Source organism: Melospiza georgiana, chromosome Z, assembly GCF_028018845.1.
Source record: "Melospiza georgiana isolate bMelGeo1 chromosome Z, bMelGeo1.pri, whole genome shotgun sequence".
Taxonomy (NCBI): Eukaryota; Metazoa; Chordata; class Aves; order Passeriformes; family Passerellidae; genus Melospiza; species Melospiza georgiana.
The window spans coordinates 5,348,871-5,375,876 of NC_080465.1; the positions used below are offsets into that span (position 1 = coordinate 5,348,871).

A 27,006-nucleotide genomic window follows, 5' to 3' on the forward strand; every position below is an offset into this window, starting at 1 on the left:
CACACGCGGACGGCACCCGCCCCTGCTTCCCAGTCCCCTCCATGGCGGGGGGATCCGGGCAGGGAGCCCGCGGAGCGGCCCCAGGGATCACCGGGATGCGCCCCGAAGGAAAGCCACGGGCAGGATGGCCCTGCCGCAGGACACCCAAAAATAGCGACGCTGGAGCACGACATCAACACAAGTCACGGTCAGCGTCCATCCAACACCCCGCACGCCTCAAAATAAAATCACGGTCAGGCCCAACACGCTCCCAGGTGGCTGCCCCGGTCTCCATCTGACACGTGGGAGGGGTGAGGAAACGGGATTTGTACACAAAATCCCGTTTTTGTGTACAAATAAGCTGCTTCGACTCTGCTTTTCCTGCATTTCTGAAAAATGAACCTGCCACCTCTGCCCTGCCTGTTTGGTATTTGCAGAAGCATTTATATCCCCAGAAGGTTTTTTTTGTTTGTTTTTTTTTTTTTTTTTTTTTTTAATCATCCTGTCTGACACTGACATCCCTAGCTGCAGTTAAAACACAGGTCTTAGTTTTCCACGGGACAACAGCAGCTATGCTCATCTGATGTATTAATACCTCAAGGAAAACCTTTAGTTCCTCAAAAGTCAGGCTTTCAGAGTTAAAATACCTTCAGAATACCAGCAGTAAGTACTTAAAAAGAAAAAGAAGAAAAAAATTAAGCATCTCCTTTTGGTCATAGAGCAGAAAACTCCTGTTTTGCCACCATGCAGTACTGGCTCCATTGGCTTCATTGCAGTAAATAAGCCTGGTGGATTGAACTGCAGACCTTCAAAAAAATCTGATCCACTGCCAAGGAGCCACCCCTCTCCAAATCCCTGAAAGTGGATTCCCAAAGGAAAAGGCAATTCCACAGGCTCCAGGCATCCCTCTCCAGCTGCAAGCACAAACCCTGCACCAACTGCAACAAAAAGCATCACTGGGAGCAGTGTGGTGTCGCTCATCTTCCTATGATGATGGGTGCTGGAGAGACACTAGTCCAGAAAAAAAAAAGTGTAAAACAAAAAATATCTAAAGTGCTTAAGGCAATTCTTCGTATCCCCATTTACTAAAGACAACTGGACTAGATGTTAGCAGCAAAAATTTGACATCTGTGCAAACTATTATATAACAAATCCATCCTTTTAAGGGTAAAATGTCACATGTTAAGGTTCACCTAGGACATGGGTTAAACCAAAACTTGCAAGTCACAAGTCACAGTATGAAACACTCCCAAGCTTTCCTCTAACTAACTGTTAAAAGAAAAATTTACATTTTTACATCGGTGCAAATGCACCTTGCAGGCTATACTACAACTTGCTAAAAAGAGGAAAAAAAAAAACAAACAAAAAAAACAGCTGCATATTTTGAATGCTCTTGTGGAGGGCTGGATAATACTCATGGTTCTCACAACACAGTAGCTGTTTGTAAACATCCCCTTTCTTTCCACAGAGGGAAATTTGAAGAGGAACTGCAGCTGAACACCCATGATGATCAAGACAAGTGGATGAATGGCGATGAGGAGGCGCCAGTCTGTCCTGGTGCCTGGGCACCATATCCCCGGACTAGAGCTGGCTGCAAAACTGAGTTTGTAGCAATTTATCCCCAAGAACTCCTAGTCAGGTGTCCATTGCAGTAAAATGGAAAGAGAAAAGATTTTACACAGAGTACTTGCATAACAATAACACCTGCAGATAATGTGTGAAGCAGATTCAAACACTGTTGACCAAGAACCACGTCACTTCTGAGTATCTTTGTCCCAAAGCCCAAGCAACAGAACACGCAGAAGAAGGTACAGTTAAACTGGGAGAACTAGTTTGTACTTTCCTCTGCAAAAAGAGATTACAAGTTCACAATGCAAATAATTAAGAAATGCTCAAGTTCCCGATACAAAATAAACATTTAGGGCTCAGCCAACCTGTCAACTTCATGATTCCTCAAGAAAAATAACACTTTCCAGAACAGGTAATTGCATTTCCTTGTTACTTTTCAACTTTTTCACTGAACATCATAGCCAGTTTATTAGAAGGTGTCTCAGGGAATTTCTCCTTCTCTTGAGAAATTGTGATGGACAGAAAGGAGCCATTAGTAATACTGAGGTTTAATACGATTAGATGTTTATGGTTCTATGGGTTAAAGGATATACAGAAGGAAAATATATTGGCCCAGCAGCAAATGAGCCAAATCATTATGGACCATGAATTTATAGCAGTTTTCAGGTGATACCAGAAAACAATCTTCAGTTAGGAAACACCTGATTCACGAGTGTACCTGAAAACTATTTATAGGCTCCTCGGCTTGATTAGAGGGAAGAAAGCAGATTAAAAAAGCCTGTAATAACCTAGTAATTCCCACTGACAAGCTGGGATTTTCCACGAAGAATATAACATGATTTTTTCTTCTTTTTTTAGCTCTCCCATTACTATGAATCATTTGACTACTGTTTTACTAGGCTTGCAAACAGGGGTCAAGGCAATGGAACATCTATACATAATTTTCTAATGTAATTAGAATGCAATTAGTGACGAACAGGAGCCAATATCAATACACATGGTTTTAAAAAGGAGTTACTCATGGAAAATAGGAGGATTTTATTCCACTAGGGGAGATAATCACAGCCTGCTCTTACTGTTTCTTCATATCAGGCCTAGACATTCTTATAATATCCTTCTGAAACCATGCTGCTGTGGTATTTTGCCAGGACAGGCCAGCAAATCAGTCTGTTTTCAAAATGCATCTCAGAAATCACAAATTTTAACGGCAAGCCTAGCATTAATTATTATTTAATTATTTAACTATTAAATACACAGTTAAGTAATTTCCATTAGGAGAGCTAAAAAATTGCATTTGCTATATTCTTCATAGAAGAATAGTATTTATAACAAAATTAATATTCAAGTCTGTAACAAAATGCTTGAATACAGTATTAGAAAAGTCCATACTAACAGCTCTTGGCTTCTTTGCTTTTTTTTTTTTAAATAGGCAACAGTTCAGCTTTCTGACATTTTTCTGGATTCCCTGCACTGGTTCCTAACACTTTAGCCCCAAAACCTTTGCACTATCAGTACCTGGGCCCTAAACAGCAGAAGGTAGCAAACCCAGTAAAATCCAATGCTCACAAGCTTCCGTGAGTAGTAGCTACACAGAGAAACAAAAACATTCAGCAGCAGAAGTTTTAAACAGACATTACTAGGCAACATTATTTAGGCTGCTTGTTGAACCACCCAATCCATTTTCAGTCTTCTGAAGAGTTTTCACAGCACTTGGCACCTGCAATCCAGTCATCACTGTGAGGCCACCACACCAGATCTGCGGGAGAAAAGGAAAAAAATCTGCATTATGGACCAAACACATCCCTCTCCTCCCATCCCACAATTAACTACCACAAACACAGCTGTGTGTCCTCTGTCACAGCCCTCTGTAAAATATTACAATCACAGACATGCTGATTTTTAAGTCCATAAATCTAAGATGCTTCACATACTATGATTCATAACTAAGTTTATAACAAAGACCTAGCACTCAAATCACTTGCTCCTAACTAGAAGGCAAATGTTGCCAGCAGCAAGTAAAGTGACAATGAAAAGCAACTCTCACTATGCTCCAGTGCCTCAAAGCAGTACTTATTTTTGTCAAGTCATGCTATAATTATGTCAGCATAAACATATTACAAAAAAAAAAATTAAGAAGCTTCAGGGGCACAGGTGTCAGCAACTACTATTCTGCACATGAAAGAATGCTGTATCTTCATTATTATAAATAAGTTTGAGAGCTGCAATTAAGTAGTTTGTCATTTTCACTTGTCCGTTCTGTCAGTAAGGCTGCTGTCACCCTGTGAGGCACGGGCTGTGTGAGGTGCAGAGGGACAGCCTGAATTTTGGCAAGCAACAGTTTCCCCAGATGACCTGGGAACTGAATTTACATGAGTCAGCCTTTGCTATGCTAGGGAATGGCTAACACATGTATTCCCTGTAGTTCTGAAGCTGCTCTTTTCCCCCTGTGCTGAAAAGGATCAGAAAAGCAAATAAACAGCCATGAAAAAATCTAGACCTGTTAAAATCCCAGGCCTACACACACCCTGCTCCCAAAGCATGATGCACTTGATAGTACCTTACAACACAGCTGATGCCTCCCAAATTAGCTTAATTAATTATTTAAATAAAATTAAAGGAAAACTAATAGTAACTAATCCTTCCCCTGTGTGTTTTGGGCAAGGTTTGAGCCTTCAACACGGCAGAAAGTTGTTGCCAATTAAGTTAGAGCGACAAGAAAAGGTTATGCAGGGCACTGAACTGACTGGCAAGAAAATCCCTCTGAGCTTTTAAGAATGTGGAAGGTGAAGACTTTTTTTCCCACTGGAAAGCATCGGGAGCGGTTCTGTCCCATGACACCTGCTCTGGTGGCTCAGAGCATCCTAGGCTCCATCAGTTCAGATCAGTTACTGCAGTGGGCTCCTCAGCCACTGCAATGTGCTGTTAATTTCATACACACAATTTAATGACTTCTGTTTACACAGCTGAGACATCCAGGTGCAGAGTCCTGCTGGGGTGCCACTGTAAGCACCACACAAAATCCAAAAGAGAACAGTTAAAAACTTTTAAAAATTACTAGCCAGCCAAACCAAGTGCATGCAGTTTCCTTCTTTAAAAAAAAACCACACAAGTAAAACTGAATTCAGTGCTAGAAATGGCAAGATTTTATAGATACTGACCATGAAGCCTGGTAGCAATGGTTGGGTAAACTTTGTTCTGAAGGTGTGTAACAATGCCTTTGAGCTTGCATTATAAAATGAAAGCTGACCTAAAAGAGAGAGAGAGAAAGGAAGACAGAGAACAAGTTGAAATTCAGCTTAAACATAGATAAAGATGCAGTTGCTGTCTAACTTGTACAAAAAAATTGATTCTTTTCGAGGACATGCTAAGTGCAGTCCTCAAGAAGGAAAATTCACTATTTTCTCTGAATTTCAGTAGCTCTGTCACACAGATGAACTCTGTCATTTGGCATGACAAGCACTTAGGGTCTGTGTTGTCACGAAAGACTGGGTCAGTCTGGAAGTAATGCACTTCCTCAGCCTTGGACTGCTCCAGCTCAACAGAAATAGTAACTAACTCTTTTCTACTAAATCTACTAAGGAGAAATTTACCTCCATCAAAGTCACAGTATACTCCTATTCTGTCTGGGACAGGTATATCAAGAGTCTTTGCTTTATTGTTATGCTTGGCTGAGAAGGTGGTTTGCAGCCAGTTGTTGATATGGATGCACCAGCTGGAATTAGTCTTTCCCAGCTGGTCAAACTTCCCCGGGTTTCTGTACGTTACTCCCACGCTGTAGGATTTGCAGTCCTTCTGGGCTCTCACTTCCCAGTAATGCTGTCCACTTTCAACAGCAGTGTCTCCTAACAACAGAAATACATTTAATTACAGCTGAGAGTAGTTAATTACAACTGAGTGTACCTTACTAAGGTGTGCTGCCTTCCTAATAGGTAGCAGTGATGTCTTCTCTATTTTGTTTTAAGGCAAAGAAATCTGAACTATAAGGTACAAGAAAATTGTACAATAGAATATAAACATAAAACAGAATAATAAGAGTGTATTTAGCTACGCTCATTACAATGAGATACATTTAACACCAATTTACGTTTAAAAGCAGCGCATGCCGGTCACTAAGAGCTTTGTAATCCAAAGCAGAGCTGAAAACACAAAATTTTTGTGTTACATGGACAAACTGCTCCAGGCAGGACAATTTTGAGTACACAGCCTTGAACAACCACAAACTTTCCCTCTAGTTCTTGCCTGATGAGCCCTTTCCTAACGGAGCAAACGAGTTCAGCTCACCCAGCACGGTGTAGGATTCACCAGCAAAGCGATCCCGGCTGCCCCTCGACAAGGCCCTTGGGCTGTTAGTGGATCTCTTGGGAGACGCTGTGTTGCTTCTGAAGGAGAGATCAACCACTCAAAACCTGGGCACGGCCACAGAAGTGCACACTCAGGTGTCCCTAAGCCCATCAGGTGCAACAGACACACACACAAACACTCTAGAAAGGACACATTAGTTGATGCCTCTAACAGCATGCATGCACAACAGCGGAGAGGGAAGAGGTGACAGAAGAAAACATAGAGAATGTTGTAAAAAAACAGGTTCAGAGGCAGCTGAGAATGGAAACAGAGCAGGGGGGGGAAAGCAGATGTGTGGCACATGGTTTGAATGAAACACTTCAGGATGGAGAATATTCTAATGAGCAATCAGTTGTATAAAAGAATAATTTTAACCTAATGAGGTTTTCAAACTTTTTTTAACCTCGGTTAGGCCCTCAGAAATAATTACCAATAATTTAACCATTAAACTGAGTGAGGGCCATTTGCAATATTCCTCAGTAGACAGAGAAATCACATCTGCTTACTACTTTAAAGGGAATCAGTAGCAAAGGATTCTAACTTCTCAGAAAGAGCTGTACAATTGTACTGTTTAATTTCATTGACAAAAACCCCAAAAAAGTACAAAGTCAGTCTCTGAAGTACACTTGAGAAGTAATTTTTAATTTCTCATCCTCTGGAGACTATCACATATTGGCCTTGGAAGAAATATCACCTACAGAAGAGTTTTCTCTCCAGCTGCTCCTTCAGCTACTATTTGCTAAAGCTACTTGCTACTTTTATGTCCATTAATGCAGTGAAGTTCAGCTTGTTTTCTTTCCAATTCATTCACTATTCTCAAAAACCATTCCAGAAAGGTTTGGGACATGTCCCTTTTTCCTAATACCACCATGAAAATAAAGTCACATAAGAATCAAAAGCTAAGTGATACTACGCTGCCAGATGTATGTATGCTAAAATCTAGTTCATGACCATTTTTTAATTCCATTTACAGAAGCCTACAAAAAAACTAGTGATGAAAAAGCTGTTTACTCAAGCATCACTATTTAGCATGTAACAGAAGACAACTCTGCTTCCAATGTGCTCACAAGAGACACACAAAGTGTACATTGCACAGGTGCACCACATCAAGTGCTTTTGGATTTTGTAAATATGGGGGATGCTGCAGTTTACTTACCAAAGGAAAAAGTTAGCAAGTGATAGCATGAAAAAAAAATAGCAAAGCCAAGAATTAAAGCATCATTTCAGAGGGAGGCACTCTGCAGATTCCAACCTGCTTCATGTGCATCAGACATCATCCACTCACATTCCCAACAAATGCTGCTGAAAATTTTCTATTAGACCCAGTACAAATGGGCTATGCAGAAAGCAATGTAGCAATGTGGCCATTTAGAGAACCACAATAAGAAAAATGGAGGCACTTTGCCAGAATTTTCACAAGGTTAAGAAAGCATTAAAAGCTTCTTGGTATCATTTACTTTGCTCAAGTCTGTAAATGGCCACTGCATGTGCTTTGTCCTCTCACAATTTAATAGCCTTTATCAGTTTAGAAAATTACACTGACCATTTGACATAGAAGCTGCAAAAAACCAGTTGCTCAGGCTTCTTTTCCTCCACAGTGCTTACATCTCCCTTCCAATGGAAGGCAGCAAATTTCATAGCAGGAATTCAGTTTTGTGCCTGTTTTCCAGTAGAGCACAGTCCTTATTAGCCAGTAACTGACACATTTCTTCCACTACTCAGTGGCCAGATATTCTTGTCTCATGGTTTGGGATTGTTGCCTACAGCACTGAAATCAGTCCCCATTTCCTTATCCATTTCAGAATATACTCCACACAACATGTATTCTCTTCTGGAGAAGAAAGGTCAAGGAAGGAGATCAGAAATCATTGAGAGGCCTTTTTCTGGTCTAATAAATGAAAGATAATTAAGAATTTCGTTGTGATTGTGTATTTCCAACTCTTCAAAACAGCACATTTTTTGTTTAAAATAACTACGCTACAGTTTTTTCCCCACCTCCGTGGAGCCAGCTCCCCTGGAGGCAGCTCCAAATTTCCCTTCTAACGCAGACATCCCACAGATGTTTTCAGGTGGGAATAAAAGCCTCCTACAAGAACAAAGCTCATCTAAATCCCCTGCTAGAAAAGCTCAGTCTGAGATGCAAAATTGAACATGTGACCATGTCCTTCCAGCAAAGCAGAGCCAAGAACTAGGGAAGTTCTCTACTGATAGCTACAAAGAGAGAGCAAGGTATAAAATTCACTGAGCTGAGCAGATAGAAGCATCTCCAAGACATTTTTTAAATTTAGTTTAGCACAAATTGCCATAATTTGTGTAGTAGAACAGTTGAAACGGAATGGCTTCAGGAGCTTATTTTGCTTTTTGCATAAGCTTTTCTTTACTTCTGATTTCAAATCAGAGATTGATCCACCTGATAGATGAATAACAGGGGACTAAAATGTGTAAGAAATTAGGATCCTGGGCACTTCTTTTAGTCCCACAACTTCTAAACCAGCAAAAGAGAGCAAGATATCAAAAATGGGAAAAGCAATTTCTTAAAAAGGTGTTTTACTAAAAAAAAAAAAAGATGTGACACCAGAAAAACACAACTGCACAAAGAACAGGAGAATATTTTACCTAACTTTACATCTCAAAAAAAAAAAAAAAAAAAAAGACCTTCTCATTCAAACACTTGGTTCTGCAATTGGAATGACCATGAAGCTTTTAACATATGCTTCATTCTCTTCAAACATGTAAAAACACTTACTTCTTACCTTCTGGTGTCTGGTAACAGCTACAGCACAATTTCAGAAGCAAAGAGATTTTTGCGGTTCAAAAATAAGCACAAAAAATATTTTAAAGTTCTCAGAAAGGAGACCTTTATCATATTTGTAACAAATTTGCCAAAGGGTTAAGGAAGCATTAATATGTCTGTAAGTAACAGGGATCTTTGGATCAACGTTTAAACACAGGATGCCCTTCCAGCCATTGCAAATCAAGTTTCATACACATTAGGATAAATCCTTCCAGAAAGACTCTCTTCCAGTCACTGGAGAATAGGTCATCTCTACGAATCCAAATTAAACTGCAAAATAACTTCTACATGCACATGTGCACTGTTACTGATAAAGGCTATTAGATTTGTTTCTCATGACATCAAGCAAAGGGAAGTAGCACAGATTCCCAACAAAACTAGGCGCTAGATCCTAGGAATAAGAGGTATATTATCACCTTCTATTGCTCTTCAGCAGAGGATTCTGGCCACTGTTGACAGAAATAAGTAGTCATTAAAGAACTGTTCTACCACTAGAGTAAATTATCCCCAGTTTTAAAATTCTAATAGAAGTTATTCTGTCACGCTTCTGGCAATATATGCCTGTGGAGAATGTATTTGTTCATAAATTATCTCCAACTCTGACTATGGAAAGTCAATAAACCATGGCTGAGGGAGAAGCCATTTGTGTGAACCCAATCCCACAGAGTTTCCACAAAAGCCCAAGAGGTGAGGCATAGACTGGGAGTGGGGCTTGGGCTCTGCACAGATCCAGCCGGGCTCACAGCCCTCCAGGTGAGGGAAATCCACACAGCAGGACAGGCTGGGGGAAAGCCACTGAAGAGTGTGGGAAGCAGAAGGTGACAACAACAGTGCCCAGTGCCATCATGGACAGCCACACTCAGCCTGCAGTCCCAACACAGTGACCAGGAGCCCAAGGCAAGTGACTTCTCCTGTCCTTTTGGCAGCTGTGTCCAGGTCTGGGCTCCTCAAATTTACACCCTAACATAGCAGAGCAAGTCTGTGGAGAGCCAACACCACAGTTAAGGTCTGGTGCACAGAAAGACAATGGGGTTTGCTCTGCCTGAGAAAGACAAGAACCAACTGCTGTCTTTAATGAGGCAACAGGAAGGGGAGCAGAGAAGGTCAAGCCAGGCTGTCCTCACAGGGGTCACACTGGTGGGTGAGAAGCACCTGGGAGTCACTGCACCACAGGGGATTCCAGGCAGGTACCAGGATATTCCTCCCCTCCCATAAAAGTGGGCTGAAACAGAGGGCTAGCAAGTTAACACATTCCTCATCCACACATTCTTCAGCCCTGGAAATATTCAAGGCTCAGCCACAGTAGACAGTTAAACGTTCTTCCAACAGTGTTTATCCAATGACTCAGAACAGCAGACATCCAACAAATCCACCAAGAGCTCTGCTGAAGGTAAGTGTTTTTCCTGGATGAAAGCAGTATGTTTAGAGCTGCCACATCCACAATAGTTATGTTTTATTATCCATTAGCTTTTGCTGTCTGTTTTGTTTTATTGCTACTTTTTCCCCTCCAATGAGGGTTTGAGATAAATTCAGACATCACCTATATATAGTACCAGTTTTATTTAACCTCTTCTTTCTCCAAAAGGCAAGGCAGTCAGCTCTTCCCTTAATTTTTCATAGTAGAAATGCTGTCTATTGACCAGAATTGAGCTGCAACACTAGTAAACACAGAATTACATCAGCTGCCTGTTCACATTTACCTTATCTACTGCCCTGGCCTTATCTGGCAAGGTTTAGGTAGCAGGAGAAGGAGAAGCCATAGAGGAGGTGGGTAACCAAGGTCAGTCCACCACAACTACACCTTAGCTCAGTACACTGAATGATACCCTAACAAATGCATTTTTTAAATAAAGAAATATTATTTAACAATTATGACACAAATCTAGCCCCTGCATCAGTGTGACAGAGGAAGGGAAATGAAAAAAATTAAAATTTCTTCCAAAGAAACACTTCTGAATGAAAATTCCCTTCATGTCCCACTGTCCCCAAGTGCTTTAATTCATTCCTGTCCTCTTCCTTGAACTGCAAGATGATATGCCAGACACAAAACAGAGTTCTTACCTGTTTTTATTTTCCTTCCCTTTTACTTTTTCTTGGCCTTTGCCTCCAGTAGGATCCCATTCAACATAGGTGTCTTCAACTTTCAAGTTCAGATGAGATGAAGTACTGTCCAAACTGAACACAAATGCTGGTCAAGACAAAACAGAAAACAGTGAAATGGTATAATGGTTATTCAGAGAAAATGATAGAAGCAGTAGTAAAAATGTTTTATTGAGCATAGCGAGCAGAATTTTATTGAGCATAATGGAAACAGCAGCTTTTCAGTCTGACACTTGGAATCCAAAAAAGTAATACAGGCTCAATTACCTAAATATATTCACAGACTGTTCTATAAACATCCTGATATCATGAGATATTACAGACTGACCCTGAAAGAACATATATCTGAGATTTTTAAGAGTTTAGAGCTCAAAAATGCACGATTGTAAACAACAGTCAGGTTAAGCACACGGACAAGGAAATTGATTTTCTCTGGGTTGATTATTAAAGAAAGTGAACAAAATGTTCACCCATGAATAATGAAAATAATATGGGAAGCATGGTAACTGCCCAGACGATCAAAACCAGAATTAGTTTTCTGGTACTGGACTAGGGAATTATGTGGCTATTAAACAGATACTATGTCTCTGACAATGACTGCTGCTTAAGAATACTGAAATAATTGTTAAAAAGTTACCAGAATGCCCATCTGCTCATTCAAATTGTATGCAGCTCTTTCCTATGAAATAACATTCAAAAGGAAGAGAATTTATATAAATATAAATTATATAGTTGATATCAGTCATTTTGCCCTTTATACCAAACCTCAGGATCACTCTCTCACCTTAATAGCCAAGATTTGTGTTCTGTCACAAAACATCCCTTCCAAGAAATTTCTCTTTCAGTTTATTTACAGAATGTTAGAAAGCCACCTTAACAATTCTCACATCAACTAACATCACGACTGCACACCTTAGGCAATTGGAAGCTGCCAGCTTTTTAAATACTGACAGTGAAGAGAAACTGCAGCTACAAAGTCAAGAAAACCCTTTCCAGCAACTTCTAGTTACAGAATGCTGTCTGCCACTAATAACAGGATAATCACACCAACTGTTTAGATGCCCAAAGAGTCACCCACAATATTCATCCTTCTCCTTGCTGTATGTTGGCATCATGCAGCAGCACATGGGACTGTCACTCCACAGTTCAAAGCAACCAATGCCAAGCTTTTTGAGGAAGTGACATTAACTGCCCCATTTTTTTCAGGGTCTGGATGCCAAAAGGGCAGCTCTGTGCCAATAAGCTTCTTAATCCTTTACAGTTGTTTCTCTTTCCACTTAGGAAGTGTTTCAGCAGGGCTCATGCAGAAGCAGACTGAACATAACAGGTTCATATATGAAGGCAGGGAAGTTTAAGTGCAGGATTTTCACCACAGATAAGGGTCAGGGGTTTTTTAAACTTTACCTTTGGTTTCCAGAGTCACGGGGTCAGAGTATTCGCCTGCCACAGCTTTGTTGCAAGCTTGTACTCTAAGGTTCATGTATTTTGTATCAAATCTCAGACCTACAAAGCAAATGTTTACAAATTTGAAGTTGTGTTTATTACTGATGACTCCTACAAGACTGAGATCCATCCCCATGTAGCTGCCTTTCATTTATCTCAATCTGCAAAAAACATGCTTGAATACCAGTGTGAACTTCATTTAACACACAACTTTGGATAAAACCTCAAAGTCAAAATAAAAGACAGAACTGTTATTGTACAACATGTACAATATGTACATCAGTCACACATGACTGATGTAATATAATGGCAGCTTCATTACATGAGAAAAATGGGCATTCTGCAAAACTTCCAAGCATAAAGAGTTATATCAATATTCTTGGGTTTCAAGCATAAAAAACCTTTACCTGATAATGTGTACTGAGTAGCTTTAATGTAGTCAACCAGCTCCCAACGCTGTTCCCCTTTTAGTCGAGGGAGCCCATCAAAGTTGGTTTTCCTATACTCCAGCACAAAATGATCAATTCTGCTGTCCTCCTCAGGCATCCTCCACGATATTGTTATGCAGTTGTCAGCAACCAGACACGCTGCTACATCTATCTCTGGAGCTTTAGGGACTGCAGAAACACAAGCACACAGGTCAGTTTGAAAAGGCTAGAGTAGAGTGGACTTAAAAATATGAATCTACAGGAACAATACCAAGAAGCAAACTTCTGTTCCTATGTCTGTGGAAGGTAAATTCAGCTGCACCCCTCACACAGCATCACTTATAATTATTTTCATCATTACAGACACTAATATTTTGCACTAGTTTCTCTTCAGTTACCCAGTTTTCCTTTCTTTTACCCCTTTGCCTTGAAAGGAGGGGGCAAACAGTTCCTAAGTTCCACTAAAGACTGAAGTTTTATTTACAGGCAACAAAATTCTACTTACATGAAATCAAAGAGCACTTAAGTCTGTGGAAAAAAAGTTTTGAAAAAGAAGGCATTTAGATAGTATTTGTAGAGTCTAAAGGACATGCAAGGAAGACTTTTGCTGCAGGAAATGAAACAGAAGTTTTACTGTTTTCAGTTGGAGCTTTTGGTGTCTGAGTAATTTGGAAGCACAGCACTACAGCAGAAAAGGCAAGATTGATATCCTGACAGTGAATTTTCCAGTTAACAAATCAGAGGCCCATTTCAAATTCCTATATATTTAACAAGGAAAAATGTATAAGAGTCACACTAAATAATACCTTTATCAAGATGCAAAACTTTGCTCACACTTGCTGTTAGATCTTTGCACTCTGTTGAACACATGCACTGTGAAATGCAGGGCAGTGATTGACACCCAGAGTCCAAGACTAGAAGGTGAATTTCTGCCTGGACACTGCCAGATGACCACTAGGAATAACAGTGGTCATTTACCACACCTGCTACCACATACTGTATCTGCAACATATGGGGCAGAAATGAAAAGTGATGCTGCCAAGTCCTTAACAGATTTGGATTCGTGACCTAGAGACGAAACAACTTTACATCCCTGCCAGCAGTGCTCTTGTCAATATATTCTCAGTAACAGCCAAGGGCAAAGTGTTTTAGATTGGAACGCAATAGGATTAAAAAGGCATGAAAGATACACACTGGTCTAATGCACCCAAGTTTGCTATCAAACAGGAATAGATGGATTAATAAACAATTTGTAATATGGAAGTATCACTGTATAGTGGACTGCCCCTCACCTGTATTTCAGACTATGTCACCACTCTTGCAAGCAATGTGTAAGTTTACAGTTTCACACATAACACTCCTGCACATGAGCAGGACTTTGGGGTGTCACTTAGGATCAAGCCGGCATGGACAGTCCTAAGAAACCTCAGGTAACTTCACAGAGTACAGAGGACAACTCATAACAACTCATGAAAAAACATGGTCCAGAAGACTCACTCTCACTTCTGAGACCAATACTGTTTTCCAAAATGGTGTCTTGTGTAGAAATCAACACAATAAAACTAGAAAACTCTCCTCCTCAAGGTATCCAATTTAACATACAATGAGTAAGAATGAGTTTAGGTACTCTGAAAAAATTGTTTATTAGGGTGCAAGAGGCGCAATTTTCTTTTGTTTAGTTGGTTTAAATATAGCAAGCTGTTCACGTAGCAACAAATTAAACTCGCTGGATATGGTTTTTACCTGGCAAAAACTTCACAGCTTGGAGCATCCTCTTCTCCAGGGCAAAGTCCACCATCATATGAGTCATACTGTCACTGACTTTTGGTTTCAGAGAGAGGCGGAATGCTGAAGCCACTGTGACACTGAAGCCAAGAAAGCAGCATTAGCAAAATGTATTTCCCATTGTCAAGTCCCATATCCCATTTTCCAAAACAGCAATCAGACAATCTGTATCACTGACGTCAAACCACCGATCAAAGGTTAGAACATTTTTCTAACACATAATTGTTTACCATTTAGCACACTCAAAATAGAAAGTTTTGCTAATGTGACTGTCTCAGAATAATGGTGTGAGCTACTAGCTGTTCCATATTACTAAGCAAATAAATACTAATGAGATTACTAGAGATGAGTTTAAAACTCTTAACTAGTGACAAAAAAACCTGGATGAGAAACAAAACACAATTCATATCACTTGACATAAATTCAGCAAGTATGAAAAGTTTGAAGTAGTGCATACTCAGGATCATGTTTATGCATTTCTAAACAGAAATTAACAAGCTGACTATGCTGATATTATATCTGTCTATTACCTTTATCAGGGAATTAAGAGATTTTTCAAGCTGTGAATTAGAACATGCAAGCAGCAGACCAATTTTACAAGATACACTAAACACTGAAGGACCTTAACACTAAACACTGAAGGACCTTAATTCAACAAAGGAAATGCAGGATCCTGCAGCTGGGCAGGAATAACCCCAAGCACCAGCACAAACAGCTCTGCAGAGAAGGACCTGCAGCTCCTGGGGGACAAAGAGCTGTCCCTGAGCCAGCAGAGTGCCCTGGGGACAAGGAGGCCAAGGGGACCCTGGAGTGCCCTTGGGAGGGCATTGCCAGCAGGTCAGGGAGGGATCCTGCCCCTCTGCCCAGCCCCGGAGGCACCTCTGGAGGGCCTTGTCCAGCTCTGGATCCTCAGGGCAGGAGGGACACAGAGCTCCTGGAGAGGGCCAGCCAGGGCTGTGGGGGTGAGGAAGGGCCTGGGGCATCTCCCTCACCAGGAAAGGCTGGGGGAGCTGGGGCTGCTCAGCCTGGAGAGGAGCCCCAGCTGAGAGGGGCCTCAGCCCTGGGTGTCCCTGTCTGCAGGGAGGAGCAGAGCAGGGTCCAGGCTCTGCTCTGTAGGGACAATGGGACAAGAGGAATGAGCAGGAATTGTTACCCAGGAAGTTGCACCTGGACATGAGGCAGAACTCCTTCCCTGTGCAGTGACCAAGCCCTGAACAGACTACAAGAGAGGCTGTGGAGTTTCTCTTCACTGGAGATATTCCAGAACCTGGACACAATCCTGTGCCATGTGCTCTGGGGTCACCCTGCTGGGGCAGGGAGGTGGGACCAGATCACCCACCATGGTCCCTTCCAACCAAACCCATCCTGGGATTCTGTGAAGCACAGCTCCCATTTACACTCCTGAAATCTTAGCTGAATACTATTATGAAGGCTCCCAAGACATTTTTGTACTCCAACTACACTACCAAAAAATCCCAATAAAAAACAAGGCTCTCATGTAATTTTCTAACTCTAAAGATACCAGGCCATGAAGCAGATTTTGAGTAACACTGATTCAGACAGCACAGAGATCCCAACTCCTCCTTTAAAAAAAAGATTCTCAACTACAAAGTAATATATACACCACAAAAGTCAACTGCCAAGACCTGAATCCATTTTACACCCACTGATGTGTGGCACCTTTAGAACACCTAACACATATTCCTTCCTGCACTCCACCACTATGTAAGAGAGATTGCATGCTAACCACAGATACATCAAAGAACACTGAAAAACAAAAAATATCTGGTAGTGTGGAAGGAAGAGGAAATGTGAAGTTGGATATTAAAGATATATGCAAGTCAGAAGTGATGAGCTTTGCAATTTTGGGGTATGAGACAATTGTGAGACTGAGCTGAACATCATGAAAGACAATTCAATTGATTTTTCAAGACAAAGCTCACACTCTGAAATTCAGCACGGGCTGCCTAGCACATCAGTGCTCAGCCAGATGGGTAGAGAAAATCTCTCCTCAAGGAAGAATAATCCTCTTATTAGCAGCAAGAGAACACCAGGGAACAGTGGGCCTCAGACAACTTTTCACCTTCTGCTCATACACCAGTCTTGGATAGAGAACTACAAAGGCTTTGGTGATAATTTCAATTTTCAGGATAATTTCAGGAAACCAGAAGAAGATACTTATTACTGACAAAAAGTACTAAAGAGTCCCATGACTAACACTATTCACTCTCCCTCTGACCTGTTAAGGATACCAAATCTTTACCTCTGGAAAAGCAAAGATTAAATTAAACTCTAACAATTACTCATTTTACACAGAAGTTCAGAGAATATAGTAAATCAGAGCCTTCACTGAAAACCCTGAACATTGAAAGCCAACGTTTTTCGTCCAAAAAAGCAACAACATCCTGTGAGTTGCTTCTCAAAATATTATGTACATCATAGAGGGTTTTCTGAACCAAAAGGTCATACTCTTAGAATAGAGTTAACATTCTTCCAAGTGAAGAAAATGGCCTTAGTATTCATTTTGATACAGCCAAGTTTTGCTTTTAAAACAATTGTTCAAAGAAAAGCTACCAGAAATAATTTCATGGTACTAGTGTCACCAGAAGTATTTCAACAGCTACAAGACTTTTTACATTTTGAAGAAAAATAGCTAGCAAAAGTCTTTAAGTACTTGAAAAACAAAAAAAACCCAACAAGATTCTCTCACAACTAAAAGGGTCAGAGTCAGCTTGAAACATCGTTAAATTCCAGCCATGAGGTATTAATAATAAGCTTATTAACAATAATAATTAATGATATACATATATATTCAAAGACATTAATTGCAGCAGCAGTTGATGCAGCAGCAGTTGATGCAGTCCACTTCCCTGCATCAGAAATATCTTTTAATTTAAAGTTATGGAAAGCCAGGAAAAACCATACTACATGAGCAGCAGAGAAGTTTTTAGTTCCCTCTCGGATGCTGTGATAACTAACACTTAGAAAAGAGTCAATGAATTTGATTAAAGCTGACTATGTCCCTTTTACAGTAAATGCATTTTCAAGGATAAGATTAATTCAAAGACACAAAAGTGATAGATTTTGTACTGTACCTATCTTTGATCTGTCTGGAAGCCTTGATGCATGTCAGGGAGAAGAGAGAGAAAGTAGTTAGTATTTCCATGCAAGTATCAATGGCAGTAACATGCAAGAAGGCCAAGAACAATCTCTGCTGCATTGCTCAGATTTGAAGCTCAAAATGAGTTTAACATTTTTCTCAAAATAAACTGCCCCGTGAAGCGTGTTAATAGCATGGGTTAGCACAGCAACACTGTAACATCTGATGGGGAAAAAAACTGATTTCCAGAACCACACCAAACCAACTCCAAATTACCCAACTTTCTGAGTGTGACTTGGTGTTCTCAGATTTCTCTTAATCATTTAGAGTTACTCTCCATGGCTTTTTAAAAGAGCTACAGAACCAAGCCATTAACATTTAACTGCCATGGTATTTTCTGTGAAACTAAGTGCTTATTTGTGACATTAACCATGCCTGACTTGCTGAACTACACACCCCAGATGGATGCCCTGAGCAATAAGAAAAAAACAAGTTATTCTAACTTTTGTTCCAAAAGTTAGAAATTGTTGTTGCAAAGGTATAATAAAACTCTCTCTGTATGTCAGCATTCAAAAATAACAGCAATTAGCTCTTCTCAAATAATAGCACTGAAGCAGATGCAGAAGTGATGACATTTAAAAGACAAATATCAACTGGTACATTGAAAGGCAAAAATTCTCTCTCTTTCACCAAAAGAAGTTGCAAACTTAAGACAAAAGATTATTGCTGAAGTAGTGAGGGCTTGGTTGTGTCTGTTGAAGTCTTACTTCAACACTGCTCCTTGATCCAATTGCTCGCTCAGCTGAATCATTTTCCCTTTCAAAGAGACAAGAATCATCAGGCAGCTTCCCAGTTTGAAGTAAAAAGTGGAGAACTTCCCAATTTTTCACTAAATACAAATCACGCTGAGAAAAATAAATAGAAAATCAGGCTGTCCCTGCTATAAAATTGATTATATATTTCTAAAATGGGAAGCAGAAAAAAACCAAGTGTTTAGAAATAATTTAGCTTGAGAGGTAGCTTTGCTTTACCTCAAAACAAAGTTACTCTAAGAATTACTGACTGATATTCCTACACGACATAAAACAGAGATACTTCCCAACAAAATCCTTGGGTTTCACCTCCATGTCTTGTAAAACATGAGAGAGCCAGGACTCAACATCTTCCGCAAAACAGTCCCAGCTTAACTTCACTGACTTAATTTTGTTTCCAGGCCACTGACAGAGCAGGATCAGCCCATCCCACAGCAGCTGCCCAGCAGTGCCTGATCACATCCTACCTAAACACTGAATCCTCCTGCAATCTGCCACTCATGTTTCTTTTGACTTCCAGGTAAATTAATTCCGAGAATAAAGCCTCAAAAATATAACATAGGGGAAAAAAATTAAAATAATCTTATGCTAGTTGCTCCTGAACTGATTTACTGGAATATCCAAGGAAAATTTGTGAATATACAACAGTCAGGGCTGGAGCTGCCCCTTCAGGAACACTTGCTTCTCCTACCAGGAGAGCAATACAATCAGCTGCCTAATAGCCAAGGCAATATTACCTTAAAATGTCATCCCCGAGTGCACAAGTGTAATACCAGTATCAAATCCTACATATTACAGCTCACTGAATTGGATTTCAGTATCTTAATCTTCAGACTCCAAATCTGAAGAGGCTTCCCCCCATCAAATGCTCAGACAGCTTTCCTTGGTGTGTTTGCTTGGAAAAAAAAGGCATTAGAGAAATCTGAAATAGAACAACTTCCAAGAAAGTCAAAGCTGCGTTTTGCACAGAGTTGAAGAGCCAAATTAATTTCTTGCTACAAGGCAGAAAGGACAACTCCAGTTGAAGAAAAATACTGTTTAGGAATTGGTGTTCTTAGAGGCAAATAAATCAAAGCTGGCACCCAGAAAGCACGACAGCACACAAACATGCAGCCAAAGGTAAAACTGATACAAGAAGACAGTGTCTTTCCCCCTCACTCTTTTAAACTGACTTGTGTCCTTGTTCCTGTTAAAATGTAGAGAGAAAAAAAGTAATTGGGCCTTGGATTTGGCGTGGCTGATCCCAGTGCTACCAGCGGGATTACTGTAGCAAGCATGACTGTACTGATTCAGGGGATATGTGGAACTGTTTCCTTAATTTGCAAGTATATTCTTCCAGTTAGATACATGTTATTTCACCCTCACTTTCTGGGTCATTGTGCAAGTTTGCTTAACAATGACAGCTGTCCAGGAGAAGGTACTGTATTCCCATCCCATCACCCTAAATAAGAAAAAAGCCAACTTGTTTTACCAGAAATTGCATAAAAATTCAGGACTACAGTGTTTAACTTGGCTTTTCAGCAGAGCAGTATTTTATATGCCTGCCTATCCTCACTCCAAGTACAGGTGGTAAGTTTGCAGTATCCAGGAGAGTAACGCAAAGGATATTTCAAATAGAGACAGATGCCAACACCTGTCTCACACACATCCAGTCAATGTTTTCTACCTCTAAGAGCTCCACAGGGTTCTTTATGTCCAGCGACTGCACAGCAAGTTCCAGCAGCTCTTCTGAGCTCTCCAGGGCACGGCTGCACTGGCTCAGCTGATCCTGGAGCAAAAGCAGGAAGAATAATGTGATGTATTCCTACCAAAACAGCAGTTTGTGAGGCACTAGTCCTAGGAACTCCACGGATTTGTTCTGCATTTGTGACAACTTATTCCCTTATATAACCAAGGCCCCTGACAGTGCCCTCACTTCACTGTGCTTGACAAGTGCACAGTGACACTTGGCACATCCCACAACTCCAAGGGGGGGAAAGCTGAAGCCTGACTTAAAAGCCAGATTTAATTTCAATGTCCTGCTTCCCCCAGCTTCAGAGTTTCAGAAAGCAGAGAAATAAACACTTACATTCATGTGCACTACAATTTCTATTTACAGGGCTGCACTTCATCACTGAATGACTGTGTAGCAATAGCCTTGAAAAAGATGGTGACTTTACCAGCTCTGGAGCTGTCACAAGACAATCCTGAAAATCAATATTGCTGTGTAACAAATGGGGACAGTATAACAGGAACAGAGGAAGTTTTAAAATGCTTCTTTTCAGCTGCAAGATTTTTTCAGGAGGAATTATTTATTTACCTGCAGAGCTTGAATTTTACGAGCTTCTTCTTGCTGAATAGTGTTGGCCATGCTCCCCTTCATCTCATGTAGCACAGAGTACAGACCATCAAACTCCTCATCCAGCTCACTGATGGCATTAGAGGAGTTTACCTGAGAGGAGAATTGAAAATGCTGTTTACACTGGAAACAATGCCAAGAAACTGAAGGTCACACAATTCCCTACACACGTTTTACCACGGCCATTGGATACCCTGCAACTGCTTCTCAGCTTATCAAAAAGGGAAAAAATATTAGGAATGATCTAACAGTCTCCTAACTTGCACAAAATCAGCATACTTGGCAACTTTGCTCCATGCCGAAAACCTTGATTTTCCTCACAAAATTGTATATGGATCACTAGATATTTGGAAGGAGGAGGTTGCCCAGTTCCAAACAAAAATATTTCATTTGATGCTAAAAACTGCACTCAAGAAGGCAGTTTAAAGATTTGCTGGATAATTTCCATTCCTGCAGCCAACCTGACTCAGCTTTAGGATGAAACAACTTTTGGCTGATTGACAGGCTGAAGGGACCTAAACCTCATCCTCATGCAGATGCTCTAACATCTAACAACATCTAACTCTAAACTTGAGCCCAACAATTTGAAACTGGTGAAAACAGAAAGACTAAACAATTTTCTCTTGGTTATCATTTTTCAGTCTGCCAAACAGAGCAGAAATCTGAAAATACAGACTATTTCCCACTAATGGGAGACTCAGATCTTGCATCAGATTAAAGATTATCTTTCCCACACAAAGGAAAAGAGGTTTTGCTTTATACAAAACCTCCTCAGACAAAATGCAAAGCCACCACACCTGTCATCTAGAGACAGACTTAAAAAATAAAATGTTTTTCTATCTAGGTCCAACATGAAGATGTATTTTGAATGGGATTCTCACAGCCCATCTTTTAGACACTACACAGAGTTTGAGACTAACAAAAGTGCAAAGGTGCCCCCCTCACAGATACAAGCTGGGAACCCTAAAATAAATACCTGAACATTTGATATTGTATGGTTCAGCATGTCAATGAAGTTGTGAATTTCATCATTTTTGTTCACTAGAGTACTGACAATCCTTTGCAGAGTCTCCTAGAATTACAAAAACAAGTGAGAGAAGTTGTAAAAAAATTGTCTTGCAATTTTTTTCTCAAATCATCACCATTTAAACGTACATGAAAATTCACCCCAGACATTCCAGCTGCAGCAAATTCAGTTCTGACAGGATGAGAAAAGGCATTTTCTAAGGACAGTGAAAGAATATTAGACCTCTAGGAAGCATTAAAGATCTTGAGGTGTTAGTCTGAGAGAAATCAAGAACCTGCTTTAAGATACCCCACTGTTTGACATGTTTTTCTACATAAGTGACCTGCACCAAATACCCACTGGCAGATGAAAAAGCTGGTGCTTGTGCAGCCAAACAGAAAACCAATAAAGAAAATTTTTAAAGCTGGTAAAATGAAACCCAGAAGAAAAGCTGAGATCTCCTCATGTCAAAAGAAGCTACTGTGAAATAACCATGCTGATGGTTTATTCTACATGCAGAATAAATCTGTTAAAGTCATTTGTAAACTTATTCTACAAGTGGGAAAACATTGTGGGTGAGTAATTTCTATATTCCAATTAAAAGTGACCTCAAAGAGGAAAGTTTACTGACAGCTGAGAAAGAGAAGGTTATTTCAGGGATGTGCATCCCAGCTGTTCAAAAAGCAGTAGATTCAGCTTATAAAACACATACCAAACCAGCAAACTATTAAAGTACATCAAAACTTACTTTAAATTACCTAAGACCACCAAGTCTAATTTTGTTGAGCAGCTAGTCACATAGTCTAAGAATCTGACAAAAACACATCAATCCCCGGTACTTAAAATTAAGTCAAGTTGTATTGTTCAAGAATTTTAAGTAAAGTTGAATTATTAAAGCGTATCAGGATATGTAAGTAAAAATAAAGGATAATATGAGGCGTTAACTAGGAATTTTCTGTAGTTTAACTCAGGCTGGCTGATAAGCAGTTTTAGAAGCAAATCTAACTCTAAAAAGACACGTAAACATTGTCTTAATTAATACATTATTATTCAGCTGATCCAGAGTTTCAATTGCTCATCCTCATGTTGTTACTTGATAAAATTTAGAAAACCAAGGCGCAGGAAGATAATAAAATACACCTTGGAAACAGCCAGACCACCAAAGGGATGTTGCAGAAGTCCCTCCAAGAAGCAATTTCTCAATAACCATGTACTACTGAGATCACATTTGTTTGCTAAAAGCAAGAAAAATGTTTTATCCTTTCACAGCACCCACAGTGAACCTCAACACTACACCAGATTTAAAGAACCTCTCCATTGTTCCTAAGCTCTGCTCCTTCCTCTTTCCCCTGACACCTCCCAGGGCAGTTGCCAACAAATCTCCCACGAGATATTTATGGGCACTCCAGCCCCTGCCTGTTTAAGAGTGCCAAACTCAGGAAGTTAAACCACAAATAGAAATTAAACAAATTTTAGAGCCTTTACCACAGGTGCTGGATGGTGTTACACACAGAGGGAACAGAACAGACAGCAGTGACTCAGGTCTGGACTCTGGGGGAACAGAAACAGGACCTGGGCTTCTCACAGGAAACAGAGGCACAGAAAATCTTGACCACTTCATTACCGAGCACGTCTGAAGGCAGTTCTGTGCACATCAGAATGCCAGATGAATAAACAGCCATTGTCCAGCCAGCTGCTTCTGCATTCACCACTGACCAGAGGCAATTGTTTCCACGGGCCAGATAGCCTCGAGATAAGCCTTAGATCCTATGAGCACAACTGTCAATTTGGATGAACACGGAAAACCCACAATCCTCTTTCAGCACGGATCTCAGGGCTTACTCAGCTGCAGCACATGGGGGAAAAGTGTTCCTGTGTGCAGTGCTGAAAATTTGCTTGCTTTTATAGCCACATCCTGGTTAAAGGGGAGTATCCACGTGTGAGGAACATTTAAAAGGCCTTTGCACAGCCAAATGCACAGCAGCAGCTGCAAGCCAGCTGTTAAACAAGATTTCCACCTAAAGTAACAGTTAGCTGACTAAAGGTGGGTTGGTATGGCTCTTTTTAAGTAAGCTACCCATGTTCTCTATTATGAAATTCAACCAGGTTTGGTGAAATTTTAATGAGTTTGAATGCTCTTTAAATGTATCTACCAATACTAGAGAGAGTTTTTCTAAAACACCAATGCCACCAGAACAACAAAGGCTGCCCTTAGGAACCACTATCTTACTCTATTTTCCAACATAATTTTCTCTTCACTAATAAGAAATAAATAGATTTCCTTCCTGGCATACCATACATGCCAAATTAAAAACATGCTCCAATATTTCCATTTCTTCCTTTAAGAGGAATTTCTGAAAAGCCAGTGTAATTTAATGGAAAAAAGGCTTCTAGAAAAATTACCAATGTAAGCAGCAGATGAGGCCTAGGTTTTACATTAGTTTATAGAAGAATCTCAACAGCACTAAGCCCAGTAAAGTTTCTTGGTATTTCTGCACAAAAGGACATTTAATTCTACTGCCCACTGATGAATGCAGTATTTCACAGAATTCTATTACAACCAATTTTCTTTGAGCTTTCTCTCTGGCCTCTCTATGTGAGGTCAGTTTCAAATGGATTTTCAAAGCATTATGAAATGTTTATTACAGAGGTAATTTTTGCTGCTGCCAGGGAGCTTCATGATGCTTCTCCTTTCTGTGTCCTAATTTTCCTCTCTGAATCTGATGCACTCTGCTAGGGGGAAAAAAGAAAAACAACCCAAACATGCAAGAGTGTAGATGAGCAAAGGAAGAAGAGTAAAAAATTATAGAAAAAATAAAAGGAAGCCCTACAACATGTAGTTTGTAGTCTTGCCAGGTGGATAAAAACAGAACACCCACCTTTGAAAGTGAGTAACTAACATGACATGGCACCTCTTGGAGCAGACAGGCACCTCGTAGAAAACTAAATTATGATAAATTAAACAATCACGGCAATGCTGCATAAGAAGGAAGTTACAAAGTTGCTCAAGATCACACTGAAGGCTCACAAGCTGACTGCAGGCAGAACAGTTTCTGAAACAGTCCTGGGTCTAGGACAAAATCACGAGACATTATAACCTTCATATCCAGATCAAATTTCAAGGAGGTCATGCTTGCTTAGCTTCCATTAATTTAAACTCCTGCACTTGTCAACACAGTGAGGCTGCCAGAGTTTGAAGAACTCCGTACAGTGCAGGTGACATTACCAAATTAACCCTTGGCAGAGAAGGTACTGTAAAACACAAGATCCACTGCAGTTTTACCGCTGCATCCAGAACCTATGGAATTCAAATATGATCAAGCCTGGAGCACCCACAACAGGGGCACTCCTCATTTATTCTTCCCCCAGAGGGACAAATCTCACATGGAGCAGGCAGACAGACCCAAATTGACTGTTTCTACCAGAAACACACCTTTTATGGCATTCCACATCTCACATTCCAAAGCACACCTTTGGAGATATTAGCATAAATAAGCTTTATACAAAATAAGTTACACAGAATTGCAGTGTTTTGTGATTTAAGGTGTTGCTTGCTTAGGACGAGGAGCTGGATTTGCTGAAGGTTTGGGCTGCCAGCTGTGAACTCACACCAAGTTCTGTATCTGACAGGGATAAGGTTAATTTCCTCAGTAACTTCCCAGTAATTCCTACAGCGCTGGGGCTTGGCTTTAGCAAGAGAAAATTACTGTCAATTTCCGTAATTTACAGTAAATTTGAGATGTGTCACTTTCATCATCAGCACCAAATTTCAGATCTGTCCATTTCATTATCAGCACCAAATCACTCAGGCCCCACAGGCACAGACCCATTCCCAAGCTGAGAAAAGCACGGCATCCACAGGACACAGAGGATGCCCTTCTGCACTGAGGGACTGGAAGCCAAGAGGCTGAGCCACAACTTTCTGCACAGGAATATCTGTTCAGGAAAGCCCCAACGCTTGGGAGCGCGCATCTCCGCCCTTCGGTGAGATTCCCGAGGGGTCTGATGGCGAGAAATGGGAGGAAGGAATTACAGGGCAGCAACGGCAGCGGGGGAAAAAAAAATAAAAATCCCCAACAAAACCCTTTTTATGCATTAGTTCCTTTCAACACTAGATGACATCAACGGCAAACAGAAGGGCTTACGCACGCACCATAATTCCTTATGACAAGAATACACAGAATGAAAGAGCTCCACAACCGCTGGAGCACTTCATTGCAGAACGGCGGAACAGCCAGGGCTGGGAAGCGCCAACCCAATCCCTGCGGCAGAGCAGGCTCACACCGGAACGTCTCCACACGGAGGGAGACACACCCAGCAGGGAAGCGGACCCGGGATCCCCCACAACTCCGCCGGCAGCATCCCTCCCGCACCGCGCCAAGCCTCTTCCCAGGCCGAGCGCCGGGGATGGCCAGGGAAACGCCCCGCCGTTCTCCCGCGCGGCCGCAGCCCCTGCCCCGCCGGGACTCACCCGCTCCTCGTCCATGTCTGCGGCTCGGGGCGGCCGGGCCGGCGCAGCGGGGACGCGCGGAGCGGGGACGCGCTCCCGGCGCCGCCGCCGCTCCCGCGGGATGAGCGCCCGCGCGCCCCGCCCCGCCCCGCCCCGCACGCACCGCGCCTGCGCGCGCCTGCGCGCCCCGCCCGCAGCCCCCGCGGCGTGGGTTCGAGTCCCGGCCCCGGCGCGGAGATGGGCGGCGGGGGAGGCGGTGCCCTGTTCGCACTGGGAAAGCGATTCGTCAGTCCATACCGATATCTCCAACCCATACCGATGCCTCCAATCTATTCCAGTACCTCCAATCCATACCAATGTCTCCAAACCGTATCAATACCTCTAATCCATTCCATTATCTCCAACCCATACCAGTACCTCCAATCCATACCGATATCTCCAGTCCATCCCCATACCTCCAGTCTATACCAGTATCTCCAATCCATACCAATACCTCCACACCATATCAATACCTCCAATCCATACCAATATCTCAAATCCATATTGATACCTCCAAGCTATATAAATACCTCCAAACTCGTTTTGCTGGTGCCATAAACTTCACACCAGGTCTTCTCCCTCAGTTTTTCCACTGAGGATGGCAGGGCACTGGTCAGCTCGCCCACCAACATTTCTTTTGTTAGGAAAATTAATCTATAAACACCAGAGGTTAATGTCTAAAAAGGAGACAGAGGAGTCTTTTTACTTTATTCAAATAAAGGGAGAGGCCATGAGGCATTCCCTAGGGAACTCTCACATTTTGGAGGACGCTGCCTCCTTTTTATGCCAATTTCCCAGCCGCATTTCCCTTCTCTCTTTCCC

At 41.3% G+C, this 27,006-nt stretch overlaps 1 protein-coding gene across 2 annotated transcripts; it reads right to left on the reverse strand.

The window, feature by feature from the left end:
• Positions 1-1,717: 1,717 nt before the first annotated feature.
• On the reverse strand, positions 1,718-26,248 carry FSD1L (fibronectin type III and SPRY domain containing 1 like). Of its 2 annotated transcripts, XM_058044381.1 has the most exons (14): positions 26,167-26,248; positions 21,666-21,761; positions 20,651-20,782; positions 20,018-20,119; positions 17,535-17,557; positions 14,398-14,519; positions 12,634-12,843; positions 12,188-12,286; positions 10,745-10,871; positions 9,100-9,132; positions 5,830-5,927; positions 5,139-5,390; positions 4,707-4,795; positions 1,718-3,304 (listed from the first exon to the last, which is right to left on the reverse strand). In XM_058044381.1, exons 1-14 carry the CDS (start codon positions 26,179-26,181, stop codon positions 3,185-3,187), a joined length of 1,518 nt encoding a protein of 505 aa, XP_057900364.1. In that variant the 5' UTR covers positions 26,182-26,248; the 3' UTR covers positions 1,718-3,184. The 2 variants fall into 2 exon arrangements, with proteins under 2 accessions (XP_057900364.1, XP_057900366.1); XM_058044383.1 differs by lacking the exon at positions 9,100-9,132 and having other exon boundaries at positions 5,830-5,924.
• Between the last annotated feature and the right edge of the window lie 758 nt (positions 26,249-27,006).